The sequence below is a fragment of the Zootermopsis nevadensis genome, unplaced genomic scaffold (assembly GCF_977971745.1).
Source record: "Zootermopsis nevadensis isolate Lab colony 2312 unplaced genomic scaffold, Znev_1.0 Znev_ptg000061l, whole genome shotgun sequence".
NCBI classification, from domain to species: Eukaryota; Metazoa; Arthropoda; class Insecta; order Blattodea; family Termopsidae; genus Zootermopsis; species Zootermopsis nevadensis.
Genome location: NW_028259192.1, coordinates 17920835 through 17937616, shown reverse-complemented (window position 1 = coordinate 17937616; position 16782 = coordinate 17920835). Strand labels below are relative to the sequence as shown.

The 16782-nt window shown below is 38.3% G+C and overlaps 1 protein-coding gene across 2 annotated transcripts in view; it reads right to left on the bottom strand.

Moving 5' to 3' along the window:
* The window catches only part of Imp (IGF-II mRNA-binding protein), a 161719-nt gene that overhangs the window by 82844 nt on the left and 62093 nt on the right, over positions 1 to 16782 (bottom strand). Inside the window, exons 4-5 of one of the 2 annotated variants that reach the window (XM_022067285.2) lie at positions 12726 to 12860; positions 2077 to 2284 (exon numbers count right to left, since the gene is read on the bottom strand). In XM_022067285.2, coding sequence (XP_021922977.1) covers positions 2077 to 2284; positions 12726 to 12860 — 343 coding nt within the window. Of the gene's footprint in view, positions 1 to 2076; positions 2285 to 12725; positions 12861 to 16782 lie in introns of those variants that run through there. The other variant, XM_087340966.1, reaches the window with a different exon arrangement.

Genomic DNA, 16782 nt, shown 5'->3' with positions numbered 1-16782 from the left:
ACCATAAAAACTGATACAACTAGGAACATTAGGCAATTGATAATTCCACTGCAAAATTGAAAGTGAGAAAAATTAATTTAAAGTATTTCATGAACGCAAAAACCACTGCTAAGAAAACCAATGAAAAATTTAAATTTTGTGATCATTTCATAACAATGAAATTTGATTTCTGCACCAGGACAAGCTTTAATTATAAATTTATATATAACAGGCCCATAGCAAAAAATGTCAAAAATATTCAACATCTTAATTTCTCTAACAATTAAAATATTTTATCTATACCTAACTAACAAATTAAAATAACAATGTTTTATGTTAACATGTCAATCTGCATGTTTAAACTCTAAACATGGTCTCTCCAGTTCCTGGTCCTCTTATCAAATGTCAAATCAATCATATGAATCCACAAATATTTGATTTTCGAAGTTATCCTCGGTGCAAGGTCCATAAGCGCTGCAGGCACGATATGTTCCTGAACTGAGCATACCAGTTCTGTTTAATAAGATATCAGACATCCCTCAAATGTAAGATTTAAAGTTTTCACAGCCATGCAATTTTAATTTGTAATCATATGAATCCACATCACTTTGCCTGACACACCTGTATGACAATCACAATTATCATTTTAAAGTGCGTTCTTTTACTTCGGGTATAATTCCCACATTACGTATCATAACATTTTTTCAACAGTTTAAATGTCCAAATTTACTTCCCAACAGTTTCACTTTAAACAACCATGCTATAGAACTAATATACAAATCCACTTATCCAAAATAAATAAAACTGTTTCATATTGGGACTGGGTTGAATAGAAGGGTTACTGTTAGATATAAAAATCAAATTCAAATCTGGTGACAACTTCATTTGGTCACAGTTTCATAAAACATTTGAAAATAATTAATCATTGAATGCAGTAAGTCTAATACATTAAAATCAAAATCACAAAACAAGTGATAAATCCAATGTGGTTTATGTCACTTATTGACATTAAGATTCTGCATCAAAATTGACTCGATACCTGCAAATGCTGCTAAAGCTGAACCATTTGAGATGATATTGATGATGATGAAAGAAGTTTCATCTGTAATTATGCTGCAAATTAAAGACCTGAAGAAGTCCACTTAAAGGTTATACACAAGGATGGAAAAACAAGTTATAAAAATAGGTAACATTACCTCAAACTGGGTGGTAGCTGAATATACAACAGCCAAGGAATCTTCCAAATCTTGTTTTTTGTAAAGTAAGTCATCAAAGAAACTCAGGCCAAATATTATTTGTTTGTAAGTTTGCCATACACTTTTGTATCCCTTGATGATTAATTAAACTTGTTGACATACTAAAATCTAATTTATATTGTCTGAGTTTATATAAGAAATTGTACTTTGCATTACAATTCCTCAGTGGACAGCCAATGCTCGTTTGTAAGAAAAATTAGTAATGACAATTGGGTATGCATTACAGGATTTTTACCACAAGACTGAAACCCACATGCAACTACAAAACATCCAGGCCTACTCATTCTTAGATAAAATGCAAAGGCTGTAAATTAACATAACACTAGTAAATGTGCAGTATGTAGCCACATACACAAATACTGAATGCCTGAGTCTTCGGAAAACATTTAATTTTATGTAAGCGGCGCGAGAAATGATTTGTAGCTGGCATATGGGCGATGTCTGTAGGCCTAATTTCAAGCGGCTTGGCAACCGGCTTTTTGTGGCGTGAGCTTGGCGCCGGTGCAGAAACAACTGGTCCTTGTACACAACACTCACAGAAAATCAATAAAATGGAAACTAAATAATCTTAAATAAAAATTTCATAAAACTTGCGTAATATCATTAGAATGGCAAATATGCAACAGCCTGTATATTTATAATGAATTTCAAATGTTAAGCACATGACCTTCAGCTTGAAACTGGCAGCCATATTGGATCGTATGAAAAGGAAATGAAGAGCGTGATAGGCCGAGGGCATGGGTTCCGTGATACTCTGTATGACTGAACAGTGAAAAGTAGAATTAGTCACGAACACTACACCACCTAAACGCGATATGAAATGCAATGAAAATGAACTTACCATTTAGTTTGTCAATCGCTCTATCGGCTGTAGATTGGTCCGTGCAATCTACGAATGCATATCCACCATGCTTTACAAGTATCGTGGTACACGATAAACTATGATCTTGGAAAAGTTGTCTTAACGTGCCTTCGTTCACGTCCGCTGGTAAATTTCCTACGTACAGCTTACTCATTATTAGTTTCTCAGGGTCCACAACGTTTATGCACTGCAACGTGAATCACAAACTTATTAGCACCGTCCACACACAAACAAGATAGTCCAACAAGACCTGCAACAGACAGAAATATGGAACCAACGTAACCGAGCCCGTTATCCCTCGACACGCTACCGTCTTCCATACAACTATGGCTGAGCCGGGAAGCTTGAAAAAGTGCTTCTGCAATCTGATTGGTTCAATTATTAACCACGTGGTCTAAATAATTCCCGCCTCTTCCCGTCATTGGCCAGCATTATTATTAGACATTCAAGAGGGGGAATAGTATTTATAAGAACAGATAATAATGTGCAAATGCAAGTTATGTTAAAATAATCTTAAAATGGTAAAAATTTGAAAGCCAAAACATAAAAATTTCCACAACAAAGAACACACAAGGTGTGTTAATTTTAGCCATATCAAACTGATTCCATTTTTTTACTACTGTTTTCAGATAAGATTTCTAAATGAATGGCCAAATAAATACAATCACATTGATAGCGCTTACAATACCTCAGTCTGACAACATATGGCACGGAAACGCTCCCAGAATTTCTCTGTAATTTATAAACCGTGACACTAAAAAATATATGAAAACAGTTCATTTAAATGTGCAATATATATCACAGTTGTAATACTTGTTTATAATATCCTAAACGCCAATGCTATGCCTTGCAAACATATTTGAAACTGGACTCAAAGGATTAAAATACGTATTAAAATTGTTTAATGAGCATAATGTAAATAAAAGCCACATCTGACAACTAATTCATATATCAGGAATGAAAGAGATCACACCTCTGTCGCAAAAATCTATCCCTAGTATCGACGTGGCACCAACTGGATGCCTATCTCAGCCCTCAACTAGTAACATGTAAGACAGTATGCAGTTCAAAAAATATAATGATTTTTGAGTTGCGTTTTGACTGATGAAACAATACATTGTAGTTCTCGACTAGAAAGTAATCAAATCACTGATCGTAAATTACATTAAACGTACAGATTATTTGGTATTGATTTATTATTTTTCGTATGGATAAAACTAGACAATCATAAAAAATTATAAATTTATTTTAGTGCTGTTACGTCTAATAATAACAACAATTTAGAATATTAACGCTGTTGTTCGTAGAAAAAATCTCACTGAAATGCAATAGGCAATTAAAGTATCGCAATCCCCTTTCTTGTTTTCCTTTCTCCCGTACTTTCTTCCCATCTCTTCCAGATCTCTTTCTCAGCCCCCCTCGTCCTTCGTTACTTCCAGTCGACTTAAAACAAGAATGGTGCTATGTAATATAAATCACAATCAGTTTCTAAGTAATCTCTCAAAATAAGGCCAGAACAACAATTAAAAATGTCACATTCTTCGTAAACGTCTTGCCTGAAGTCCTCCAACAATTCAAATACTTCTGTGTATGGTCTTTCAAATACGAACTGCCTTTTGTATAATAATACACACCATGCAGCTACTGTTGTCATTATATATTATGCTATATTTTACTTTATATTATATTTCTGTGTGAACCGATATTTTTAAAACACAAATTAACTGTAGGTTTTAATCATATGTTTGCCATCGCATTATCAATATAAAGTAAATATTCGATGCACTTTGGTCCATCCATTCCTATCTTTGTGTGTCCATTTAGGGACCACACAGGCCTACCATGTTGCTCAAAGGGCCATCCAAATTATAGGAAGTTAACTCGTTTCGAAAATGTAATTCCTTCAGCTTTGTAATAATTGAAAGTGATAAATTTTAAAATTCGTAACGTCGCGTATAATTCATATAGGCCCTGAATATAAGGCGTAGGTTTAATTTAACAGCAGCAGCCAGCACATTTTAAAAACATTATAATTCCAATAGTGTTTAAGAATTAACTCTATGAAGTAGACTCCTTAAAAGCTAATAGTTAAAGTAGTGAAGAAGTGACCCGCCCTTTATGCAAGCAGATGTTTCCTTAATGTACTCACAAGAGTCCGCCACTAAACCGTATCCTGAGCCAGATTAATACAGTTTACAAACCTCCCACCCCGTTTCCGTAAGACGCATTTTTAAATTATATTCACGTCTACTCCCATATGTTTTATGTGATATTCAGATTTTCAGACCAAAATTTTGTACGCATATATCCAATAATCTCACGCGTGCTACACTCCCCACCCATGTAATAATTCTTAACTTTATAACCTAATAATATGCTTATTGGAGAAGAGTACAGACGATGGAAGTCCTCACAGTGCAATTTTATCCGGCCTCTTGTCACTTCTTAGGTCCAAATATTCTATTTAGCAACTTTTTTCTCAAACCCTCAATCTCCGTAGCTCCCTTTAAGAAATACGAAACACAAATTTCACACAAATACACAACAGAATAAGTCAAAAATTTCGTTTTGTTTCGATTGCTTTGATGTTAACGTGTTTAGATAGCAGACGGTAAGCCCAAACAGTCCGCTCACGACTGAGGTCAAGACTTCGTAAAGTGCTGGTCTTCTACGTCGAGGAATCGTTACTCCCCTTCCTAACCCCACAAGCTCGAGGAACACCCCTTGTCGACTGTTCGCGATTGCTTATGTATTAGATTTCTCCATCCACAAACAATGTCGTCGTGACAAAAGGTCCACTTTCACGAAAAACGACCTGACGAAAGTCACAAAAACTGTTTCATTACACTTATAATATTTCGAGGAAGGGGTGCGAGAAGGAGCAAATGTGAATGAGACACCTCGCGCACAGGAAGAGCTTGTTTTCAGAGACGATGCCATGTGCCCGAGTTGGGCGAATTCTCTAGTATGAAGTCAATGACCTTTGCGCGGCCGGACTGTGTGGCGCCAACATGGCTATGTGACGAAGTCATCACGGGGGATTCTCCGGTATTCTCCTACACGTTGTTGCACGAGACTGTCACGCTGGGGATTCCCTCACGCAATTTTAGTCGCTTCTGTGCGCAGAAACGAAAGTAGTGCTTTGTGCAGAATGCCCTCATCGATGTCGGACTTTAACACAAATTGGACTGCAGTGAAGAAGTTTACTAAAACTAAGAAATATAAAATTTCATTACATATTACCCTCCACGGCTGTTCAATGTCTTGTAGCATACAGTTATTTATTTGCAGCTCAAATCTCTTAATACTTCTGGCAGACACTTAAGTATAAAATAGACTGAACCGATTAGCATATTCCCGACAAAATAAAATTATAAATGTTTCATCTTTGTAAGTATAGAGGTCATCATAAACAATTATAAATTACAATAACCGTCTGATTAAAATCTGATATTTTTTCAATCAATAAAATAGCTGGTTAACCGTATGGATGATCAGGGTTCGATTTCCAGCGGGGGCAGTGACTTTTCTCTGAAGCACGCCGAGTATCCAATCCGATGGGAGCTCCTTTAGTCAAAGTAAAGTGGCCGGAACGTCAAGCTGACCACTGTTCTTCATGTAGTACCAAAGTTAAAAATACGTGGATAATTATATTATTATTACTTTTGTCATTATTACTGTAATAAAGAACTGAATTATTATACATTGCAACTGTTCAGAAAACTTCAAAATCTTATTGAACATGCTCTCCTTCTTAACACAATGCCTATGACTCACTAACATCTCAATAATGACATTGTTCTATTTCACAAATGCTGCTACAATTAGGCATCTTTTAGAAATTAATCTACAGAAGATAATTGTACGAAAAAAATACTCAAAACGAAGAAAGGAGCTACAAGATAAACATGTAAAAGAAGTAATTTCCTGCTGACTTTCAACTCGCCTTGTAATCATGATATTAGTATAATGAAGACTATTATCCAGACCAAGCGTCCTTGAATTTAAGAATGAGGCACTCCGAAACGTTCTGCAGCGTGTACCTCGTAACTTCCATCCCTGAAAGCTTTGATACCATCTGCTTATCATCATCTGGCCATGAAGACTACGTCTTCCAAATGCTTCACCCGAAAAACAGTACAAACATGTTTACTCCCAAACTAGCCAAGAGTAGGGTCAGAGATGAAGCCTCTATGAAGTGACTTAAGTGTGTGGGATTTTTCACCCTACTTATCTATAATATAACAAGCCTATTCGGTAAAAAATGCGGATATTTAGTATTTATCAGTTGGCTATAATGTAGGCTAACGCTGGCATGGGTGTTGATGGCGGGAATCCACGAAAGTTACGAACACTTCGCTTTTTATGATGCAGATGTTCTTCACATTTGGGAATAAAAATGTATTTTAACACAATACAGAAGCATTTCTTTACCAGAAATTTCATGCGGACCAGAGAAAAATCTAAATTCTCCACCGCGGACCTTTTAAATTACATATTTATGCACATAGCTTATATTAATACTAGAATAAATATAACATATCTTTTATTGAAATCATCTTTCTCTCTTACCAATAAAACATAACATAAACCCGCATTAAGAAATTATGTTTAAAGGCTAAATGTTATGCCAAAAATGCATAATAATAAAAGTTGTAGACATTTAAGATAATGAGCGTGATCGTTGTTATTTCATACTCTACCACTGGAATAATCATTTGCCAACTGAAAGAAAATACCGTTGGCAGTAGAAATTTTTGGACTGGTAAAATATGCCGTGGACCGCTCCCGGTCTGCGGACCGACAGCAGAGAAACACTGTTGTAGTGTAAAACACATTTTTGTAACAAGGTAACATTTCTCGTTGTTCCATTTCCTTCCGACCTTTGCAGATGAAAAATGTCAAGCTGCAAAGTGCCCTTAACTTAATCTGTTTATTTCACTCTTTACCACTGGACAACATGAGCCGGGATAACTCAGTCAGTATGGTGACTAGTTACGGGCTGGACGGCCGGGGTTCGATCCCCGACGGAGGCAGAGGATTTTTCCTCTAGCCTCTGCGTCCAGACCGGCTCTGGGGCCCTCCCAGCCTCCTCTACAATGGGTGCCGGAGTCCTTTCCCGGGGGTAAAGCCGGCCGGGGCGTGATGCTGACCACTCACCCCCATCTAGTGCCGAGGTCAAGGAAGAGAGGAGCTATACCTCCACTCACCCCAAGCGCCTACATGGCGCATAGCGGGACAAACTTTACTTTACTTTACTTTACCACTAGACAACAGACCGCATCACCTACTTGATTACTTCTATTAACAGATAATGTGTACGAAAGGCACCCGGCCTAATGTGCCCTATCTTGGCATACATGAAAACTGCAGATGTAAGTTCCGAAACGTCGATAGTACTGAAAATCAGGCTCTGTACAATGTTTGTTAGAGTTCTGTGGCAGAAACTATTAAAAATAGGATTCTGTTATACAAGTCGGAAGCCGCTATTTAATCCCCAACGTCATTCTTTATTGGACAGAAAATAATTTTGCTCGTTAATGATCACAAACAACCGTTAAAAATCAAAATATAATTAATTTTACGATGGGGGAGGGCAGCACTTAAGAGAGTAGAATTTGTTAGTGACAGGTAGTCTTACATAATTCTGGAAGGGCGTTGGTGCGACATTATTGCCCTTAATGTTCATTCAGGTGAGGGTGAAATAGCCACTGGAAGGTTGAAAAATTATAAATCTCCAGGTATTGATGAAATTCCAACAGAATTAATTAAAGCACATGACAAAAAGTTGCATATGAAGATCCATAAGCTTATTCAGTTAATTTGGGACAAGGGAGAGATGCCACAACAATGGAAGGAAACCATAATTATTCCTATTCATAAGAAGGGGGACAAGACTGAGTGTGGTAATTACCGAGGAATTTCTCTTCTATCAACCTCGTACAAAATTATATTAAACATTCTTTTGGCGAGATTAACCCCATATGCGAATAAAATTATTGGGGATCATCAGTGTAGGTTCAGACGTAACAAAGCAACAATTGATCAGATCTTTGCATTTGTCAGATACTAGAGAAAAAATGGGAGTTCGGTGGGACCGTACATCAGTTATTTATAGATTTCAAAAAAGCCTATGACTCTGTGAAGAGAAAAGTACTACATAATATTCTTGTTGAATTTGGTATACCAAAGAAGCTAGTGGGTCTAATAAAAATGTTCTTAAATGAAACCTGTAGCAAAATTCGAGTAGGTAAATATGTATCTGAGACATTCCTCATCAAGAACGGTCTAAAACAAGGAGATGCTTTGTCTCCCTTGCTCTTTAACTTTGCGCTAGAATACGCCATCGGAAAGTCCAAGATAGGCAGGAGGGTTAGCAATTGAATGGGACACATCAGCTATTGGCATATGCTGATGATATTAATTTATTGGGCGACGATATAAATACAATAAATACGAACACAGAAGTTTTGCTAGAGGCTAGTAGACAGGTGGGGCTAGAAGTAAATTCAGAAAAAACTAAGTACATGTTAGTATCTCGTCATCAGAAGACAGGCGGGCAAAATTATCTTAGGGTAGCTAATAAGTCCTTTGAAAGGGTTACAAAGTTCAAATATCTGGGAACAACAATAACAAATCAAAATTTTATTCATGAGGAAGTTAGCAGGAGACTAAATTCTGGAAAAGCTTTGCTACATCTCAGTTCAAAATATTTTGTCTTCCCGTCCGATTTCTAAGAACCTGAAAATTAAAGTATACAAAACAATAATCTTACCTGTTGTTTTGTATGGGTGCGAAACATAGTCTCTCACTCAGAGGGAGGAACACAGACTGCAGGTGTCTGAGAATAGGGTGTTGAGGAGGATATTTGGGCATAGGAGAGAAGACGATGTATACGGAGAAAACTGCATAATGATGAGCTTAAAAATCTGTACTCCTCCCCCAATATTGTCAGGGTGATTAAGTCAAGAATAATGAGACGGGCGGGGCATGTAGCGCGCATGGATGGGACGAGGTGTGCACCGGGTATTAGTTGGGAAACCTGAAAGGAAGAGACCGCTGGAGCACCTAGACGTAGATGGGAGGATAATGTCAGGCGGGATCATTGGGAGATAGGAGTTGAAGGAAACTGAATTTTGTTGGCCCAGGACAGGGTTCGGTGAAGGGCTTGAGTTAATTCGGTGATGAAACTTTGGGTTCCGTAAGCCATCTAGTTAGTTGTGGGAGCGGGAAGGAGTGAGGTAGTCGACCTACTTAATTTTACAACGACCAAGACCATTCTGGCCAAAATTTGGAATTGTAAGGTCTATTGGTAAAATGAGATGGTCTGATACAACAAAAATATTATCGCAGCTGTGATATAAAGACATCCGTTTTTGTTCTGCATGCGGGCCGGGACCCTGGCACGTGTCCTTGAAGATTTTGTGGCTCACAACTTGTATGATGACTTCGTATTCAGGAGCTTCCATTTCCAAGGCCGACTATCCTGACTTAATGTACACCTCCACTAACGTATACCAGACCACACGACCCAACATTCGAGACGACAATAACTATGAGGTAAACATTTGTCTGATCCACTATTTATTCAGAACGGACTTAAACAAGGCGATGCCTTGCAAATATTGAATTTAATCTGATCTTCATTTCATTGTGAATGCAACTGTGGTTATTGTTCCAAAACAGTCCCATCTGAACTTTTCACTTTTTCGAAGTATTTGATAATATAAAACGTGGTAAAATTGATGCGATGAAGATAAAATTATCCTAAACTGTAAGCTGTGAAGGGTTACGTACGACTTTGGCATGAAAGTCCACTTATTCTTATATTAGAGGTGAGAGAGAACACACATACACTTGGTAGGGCTTAACCCTGATGAAGGCTAATATTAAGGCTAGACCGCACATCCAGTCTGAATGCGGTGGTGAATAAATGAACCACCGACCCTGCAGAGAATCAAACCCCACTCCCCAGCCCATACTTAGTCAAGTCGCTGACTGACACGCCAGGGTAAATATGGTATTAATGTGTTTTTATTCTGTATTTGCTCAGATGCTCAGATTCCATTTTTCGAAAGAAGCTAAACATTTTCACTGAATCACGATATTCATGTCGTAATTAATTCAATTTAGAAGTTTCCACGACTTGATAACTTAGTGGTTTATCTTTATTGCCAGAGTCAATGTTTCTTCCGAAGGTAGTAGTCGTCATGAAACAGCGTTGTCCGCAAGCCTGCCACTAATATTTCTACGTCCTTCTCCTAAAACGGTCGACGTAAAAAAGCGGTCAGGTATTCAGTCAGTAGCCTCCGGTTCGCCCGTCTCACCAGCATGACAAACAAGAGTCGATTCTGGGAGCTCATGGCCGCTCTGAAGTCGTGAATTTGAATCCCGCTAAAATCTTCACAGTCGTGGCTTTACTGACAGACATTGCAGTCTTCAGTTTGTTTACGATGCCCTGCCAATTGCGTAGATTATATCGCATTTAATTAAAGCAAAAGGTAACAGAATAATTACCTACAGGAATTTCGTCTTTTCGGACAATAAGCCTTGTGAGAACGAATATGGTTCCTGACGTTTTAGACACGATTGTCTCGAAAGCTTCAAATTTCATACACATTATTCTATATTCAGGTATGTGCATGGAGAAACATGAACAACATAGCCAGAACTGCTAACCAATTAAGCAGCGATTTTCATTCTGACCGCGCTCTGTACGTTACTGTATGAGATTAATTCAAATATAATAGCCAATGTCCGCCATGCTTAACTACACGAGCGCGCCCTTAGTACAACGCGGAAGAATTTGGAACTACGTTCCGACAACGGTGATTTTGGAAGGAAGAATGCAAATGAAGCTATGGTGGGAGTGTGGAGTCAGTTTTGTGTTATGCAAAGACAAGAATGTGGTTTCAGTCGCCGCAAAGATGTTTCAACATCCAGTTTAGTTTATCAGGAAATTGTATTTTACACTTTCAATGAGATTTGAAAAAAGATAATACTGGAAACATTTTAATAATATTAAACTCAAAATTATTCAATCCCGTCAACTTTCACGGATCATAAATATTACGCTAACGAAGTACAGACAATGCGGCACCACGTGGGTATTACAAGTTTGAAACTGGATAGTCGTGAGCTGTAGACATCATCTATGATTGGGCTGGGAATGATGATATTAAGTTGACAGCACAAATAAAAGAAACTGCTGTCGTGACTTTCTCCATTACCATTACCAAGTAACGCAGTTTACACACCGAGAGTTAATCATACGCTGGCTTACAATTTCATTTGCTCTTTAGTCCATCCTAACGAGTACATTTACAGCCTACAATTCTAGTAAAATATACAAATAATAATATAAGTCAAGGCGCCCCAATGTTTTCTTTTTAATTCATCACCACGCAATGAGGAGGTGCAGAGGAGTGGATCATCCACGCATTCTTAACCTAGCATTCCACAAGACTGATAATAATCATCGCCGTATCCATGAATCATTGACACAAGAACTGATAAACCCGGGTACTATTACATGAGAGCTCTTACCTTCACGTTCCGGCCGCTTTAACCTACCTGAAGAAAACGTTCCGACTGCATAGCAAGCTGCGAAGTCCACAGAGTGTCGTAAAAAGAATAATTTATGTTCATGTCAGAACTCAAACCCCGGTCGTCCAGCCTGGATTTAGTTATCTTGCTTACTTAGGCCATGCCCCCGAAATTACTTGATGTTATGAAATCAGAAGGTTACAGCTAAACGGCTAAGAAAATCAGTTTCAGACAACTTGCATCCTGTTGAAGTAACCACATGTTTCTCCACGGTATATCAACCTTCCACCTAGTCTTAGGTCTTGCAGCTGGTCTCTTCTTAAGAGCCATTCCAGCCATAATTATGTATGAGTTTATTTCTTCCCCAGGAATTTAGGCCGCGTGCCTTAATCACATTACTGAGTGACAAGTAAATACAAAATACATGGCTGTCCTCTGGAATGTTGCACAGTGAGATTTGGTACAAAATTACCGATGTTTCAAGAGGTGCTTACTGCCTCTATCATCAGTGCGATTGCCCTAATAATGGAGGCAGCTAATACCTCTGAAGAGTTGGTGAATGTCTACCAAACTATAAGGCTCACCGCCGTGAAAACCTGAAATCTCACAATTTCTCCCCTAACCGTACATAGACAGGAAAAGAGTTTGAAGTTGCACCATGAAACTGTGAAGTAACACATCTTACATAATGCTGAATTACCTTGAGGAAATTTGAAATATTCATAAAAACCTATCGCTGTTAAGCTAAACACCGACATATTTGACTTCTTAAGTACTCTTTCTTAGTAGAAGAAAATGTGTACCAGGTTCGTTAAATGGACAGATGGTTCTGACTTAGTTGGAAAGGATGTGGAAGAAAGTGAATATCGCACACTTTGAGGTACAGTGCCAACCTTTGCCTGGAAGTAATTACAAAATCCACAGTCAGGATTGCTAGTCTTTGGACAAAGACTCTAAATCAGAACGTTAAAAATGAGACAAAAGTGTTTTCCTTTTAATAGCATGCATATTTCAATTTTTTCCCATCTACGTACAACAAACTATAATAGGGCCTATTATTCGTAGTTTACAGTTAGGCTTACCTTGATTTCATATGCGGGTTGCAACATTCGTACGGTCTCAGATTTGATGTTATAACGGTGGCGAAGATGGTTGGTCTTCTGGGTTTTAGCGTCGTGAGCAGTTGTAGGTAGACACCAACGTTTCGGAGGAACGTACTGAGAATGAGAATCAGATACATTGTCAGTCGAAAGAGTCGATAAGAATTTCACCCTGGTCTGTTTTTAACATACATACATAATTGATGCTCAATCCAATTTTGATCAAAAAGTTCAAGTATGTTAATTTGGCTCTGTACGTGTTGAGTTTTAGTTGACACAGGCAGACGGACTTGTATAACATGATCAATGCAACGGATGTATTTTATTAGGTGGGGGCAGGATACGTAATATCTGACATGCCCGACAGGTATCAGTTTCGGATCACGTCTACGTCGAGGTTTTCTATCGAAATTCCAGACGACAGCAGGTTAACGTCTTGAACTAAGCCTAATTAAACATCACTTATTTCCAGTGGTTTTAAATCATTTTATAACATGATCTTCTCAGTCCATCCAATGATAAATAACCACTATTGTTGACACAGCGTTATTAAACAAACCAGGAAGTAAAGAATCTTGGGAATAACTCCGTAAATCTTACAGTCGGCCACTGACTCCGACCAGTCTGCAGCTGCGACTCCTCTTTACCTGCCTTAGCTATATTAGAACCATAGATCATCTATATTCTCAACAAAGGATAGCCCTTATAGAATGAATATTGGTTTAAATTTGCAGGTATTTTCTTTCAAACGATTCATTAAAACAGCCTGCTATGGAAGAGAAGAATTCGTGAAAGACTGGGTATTTCACAATAACACAGCAAGGGGGAGACTGACCTTTCAGTTACAAGCAAACTAAGGTAAAGTAGGCTGCACCTATGCAGTGAGGCACTCCAAGGTATTTCGAGTTGCTTGATAGTTTGTCGGAAATGCAAGGGTCGCTAACTTAGGACCAGGCGATTCTGAAACAATACAACCTATGAGCGATCGCAGATTAAATCTTAGGAAATAAAATAAAATAAAGCAGTTATACAATGATATTTGATCCTAACTCCTGCGGCTTGGATCATACTGCCCTGTTAATGAGCGGTACACATTTCCTCGTCTTACCCTCTTTTCTGAAAAGTTCATTCTGCTACTGCCCGCGTCATTTTACTTGACGTCTGAACTCATCGGTAGTGAAATTTGGCTCGGTTCCATACGGCTTGGTATAAGCAACGGGACGGCACGGCAGGTATTCGCCTTCAGAAATACGAAGTTTACCGACGTTCGAAGAGTACTTGGGCGATGATCTCCTTGAAGGTAGTGGCACCAAGCACCTCTAAAACGTCGGTAAACTTCCAGCAAACTACACGGAGCAAAATTCAGAAGACAGCCATATTCGCTTTCTGTAGTATTTCATTCTTCGACATGAATGATTCTTGCTACGGGGAGTACTTTGCCCTCTAACAACCAAATCCTTGTGCAGAAAGAAAAAGAATTATACACACATTCATTCACCGGGCGTATCAGTGTATGTGTCCATTGATTACCTTTGCATATTACCTCTTACGAGGCAATGTAGCCAATCACCTGGTATTCTGTGCGCATGCGCTAATGATAATACGACTACAACAGAGTCAAATTTTATTATTGCTTAAAATCGTAAATAGCTTATAGAATGTTAATAATATTGTTAGGGATTTTGTTATCATTACTAAAAGAATTTAATAATAATAACATTTGACGGACCTGAAATATTTGCATTATCATCATGTTTGTAACTTACAAACAATATTTACAGGTATGCTTTTGATGTCTCCACACAAAATTTCATACTCCTAAATGCGATGATTCATTAGCTATATCTGGCAAACTGAGAGCTAAAGAAAATGTTCGCATGGTCGCCATATTGTTCCTTTTGCATTTTAGAAAAGAAATGCCTTGAAAATTGCATATATTTTCAACGGTCTATTACCATACAATATTTCAGGACTCTAACCTATTCACGTTTGTGTCATATACACTTCACAAACTGATACGTTTAATATGTTGTCGCTATCGTTTGTAGGAAACTAGAAAATTACAAGGTTAGGGTAGCCTCAATGGCATAATTTTCGTACCAGATATCACTAATATCTGCCCAGTGGTCTCCAATTGAAACATGCGAACAGGTAGATCGACATGATCGATCAGCCCTATACACATAGTGCGAAGAACACATAAATGCACTATTTTATACGAAATGTACGGTGCATTTCGCATTAATTCCGTCCCTAGAAACAAGTGGATAATGAAATACCATGCTCAAAGCCAGAATAATTCTTTTCACTTTTAATTCTTTCAATTTATTGCAGTAATTCGCCAAGCAAATGTAACCTACGTCATCTGAATTGGAATTTACGTCACTGATAATCAAGCATAGCAATCAATCAACAAATACTTTATATTCAAAACGCAATGTTATTGGCCACAGTCTCGTAACACTTCTTACAAAGTGCGTAAAAATACGAAGGAAACCTGAAGAGCAGAACAGTCATTACACTACGGTGATTATGAAAGAAACTGGCTACATTGAGCAGAGTGATGGGCAGAAATAGGTCGCAAACTACGCAGCAACACAAACCGGAAGAGAAAAAGAACCCCCCCCCCCAAAAGACAACTTATAGACGAACAATTGGGGTCGAAAATCTATGAAGAAGAAATAGATGGTGACGACCAAAAAGATACACCAGCCGCCATCTTGACTTAAGTCGGTGTACTTATAACAAGGTATGGAAATTAGTTTTACGACGTATTTCTCGTTTAAGTAGGTGAGGAATAAGTAACATTCAGTTTAAAATAAAACAAAACTCCGGATGTTAATGTTGTAAGATTTGAGGTTCTCACAGCGGTGAGTATGAAGATTTCTGTCTTCTGGGTTATTGCGCTGTGTAGTCTGGTCGATGTTTACCAACGTTTCAGAGGTCATACTGCCTCCGTCATCAGGGCGATGAATTCATCGCAGTATGACCTCTGAAACGTTGGTAAACATCTACCAGACTACACAGCGCAACAACCCACAAGACAGAAATCTTCATACTCATCGCCCTGATGACGGAGGCAGTATGACCTCTGAAACGTTGGTTGACATCGAACAGACTACACAGCGCAACAACCCAGAAGACAGAAATCTTCATATTCATCGCCCTGATGACGGAGGCAGTATGACCTCTGAAACGTTGGTTAACATCGACCAGACTACACAGCGCAACAACCCACAAGACAGAAATCTTCATACTCATCGCCCTGATGATGGAGGCAGTATGACCTCTGAAACGTTGGTAAACATCTACCAGACTACACAGCGCAACAACCCAGAAGACATAAATCTTCATACTCACCGCCCTGATGATGGAGGCAGTATGACCTCTGAAACGTTGGTTAACATCGACCAGACTACACAGCGCAACAACGCAGAAGACAGAAATCTTCATACTCTGATGACGGAGGCAGTATGACCTTTGAAACGTTGGTAAACATCGACCAGACTACACAGCGCAACAAACCAGAAGACAGAAATGTTCATACTCACCGCCCTGATGATGGAGGCAGTATGACCTCTGAAACGTCGGTTAACATCGACCATACTACACAGCGCAACAACCCAGAAGACAGAAAAATCTTCGATGTCAATGTTGATCAGGAAGGTATGTACAATGAATTGAAAATGTCCACTCTGTTCGCACTTGCAACATCTGCGCGTGAACAGACTGTATAATCTATTTTTAAAAATTGATGCTTCTAAAATCCATTGCGTGTTAGTAACAATTTCTGTTCCAATAAACACACGGAAACAGAAATAAATTAAAATAAGACATAATGTGCTGCCGTATTATTTAAAAATGACACAAAATGGCTGATTCCCATAAAATTGCGGTTCATGTTTGTTTACCTAAGTACCTGTATACTATAAGTTAGATCAACCATTCTTTACATGATTATAAAATAAATACTTCAAAACTAACAAAATACAGTGAGCTGTTTTGTCTTTCACAAGGTCTACAGAAATAAGTTGGGCGC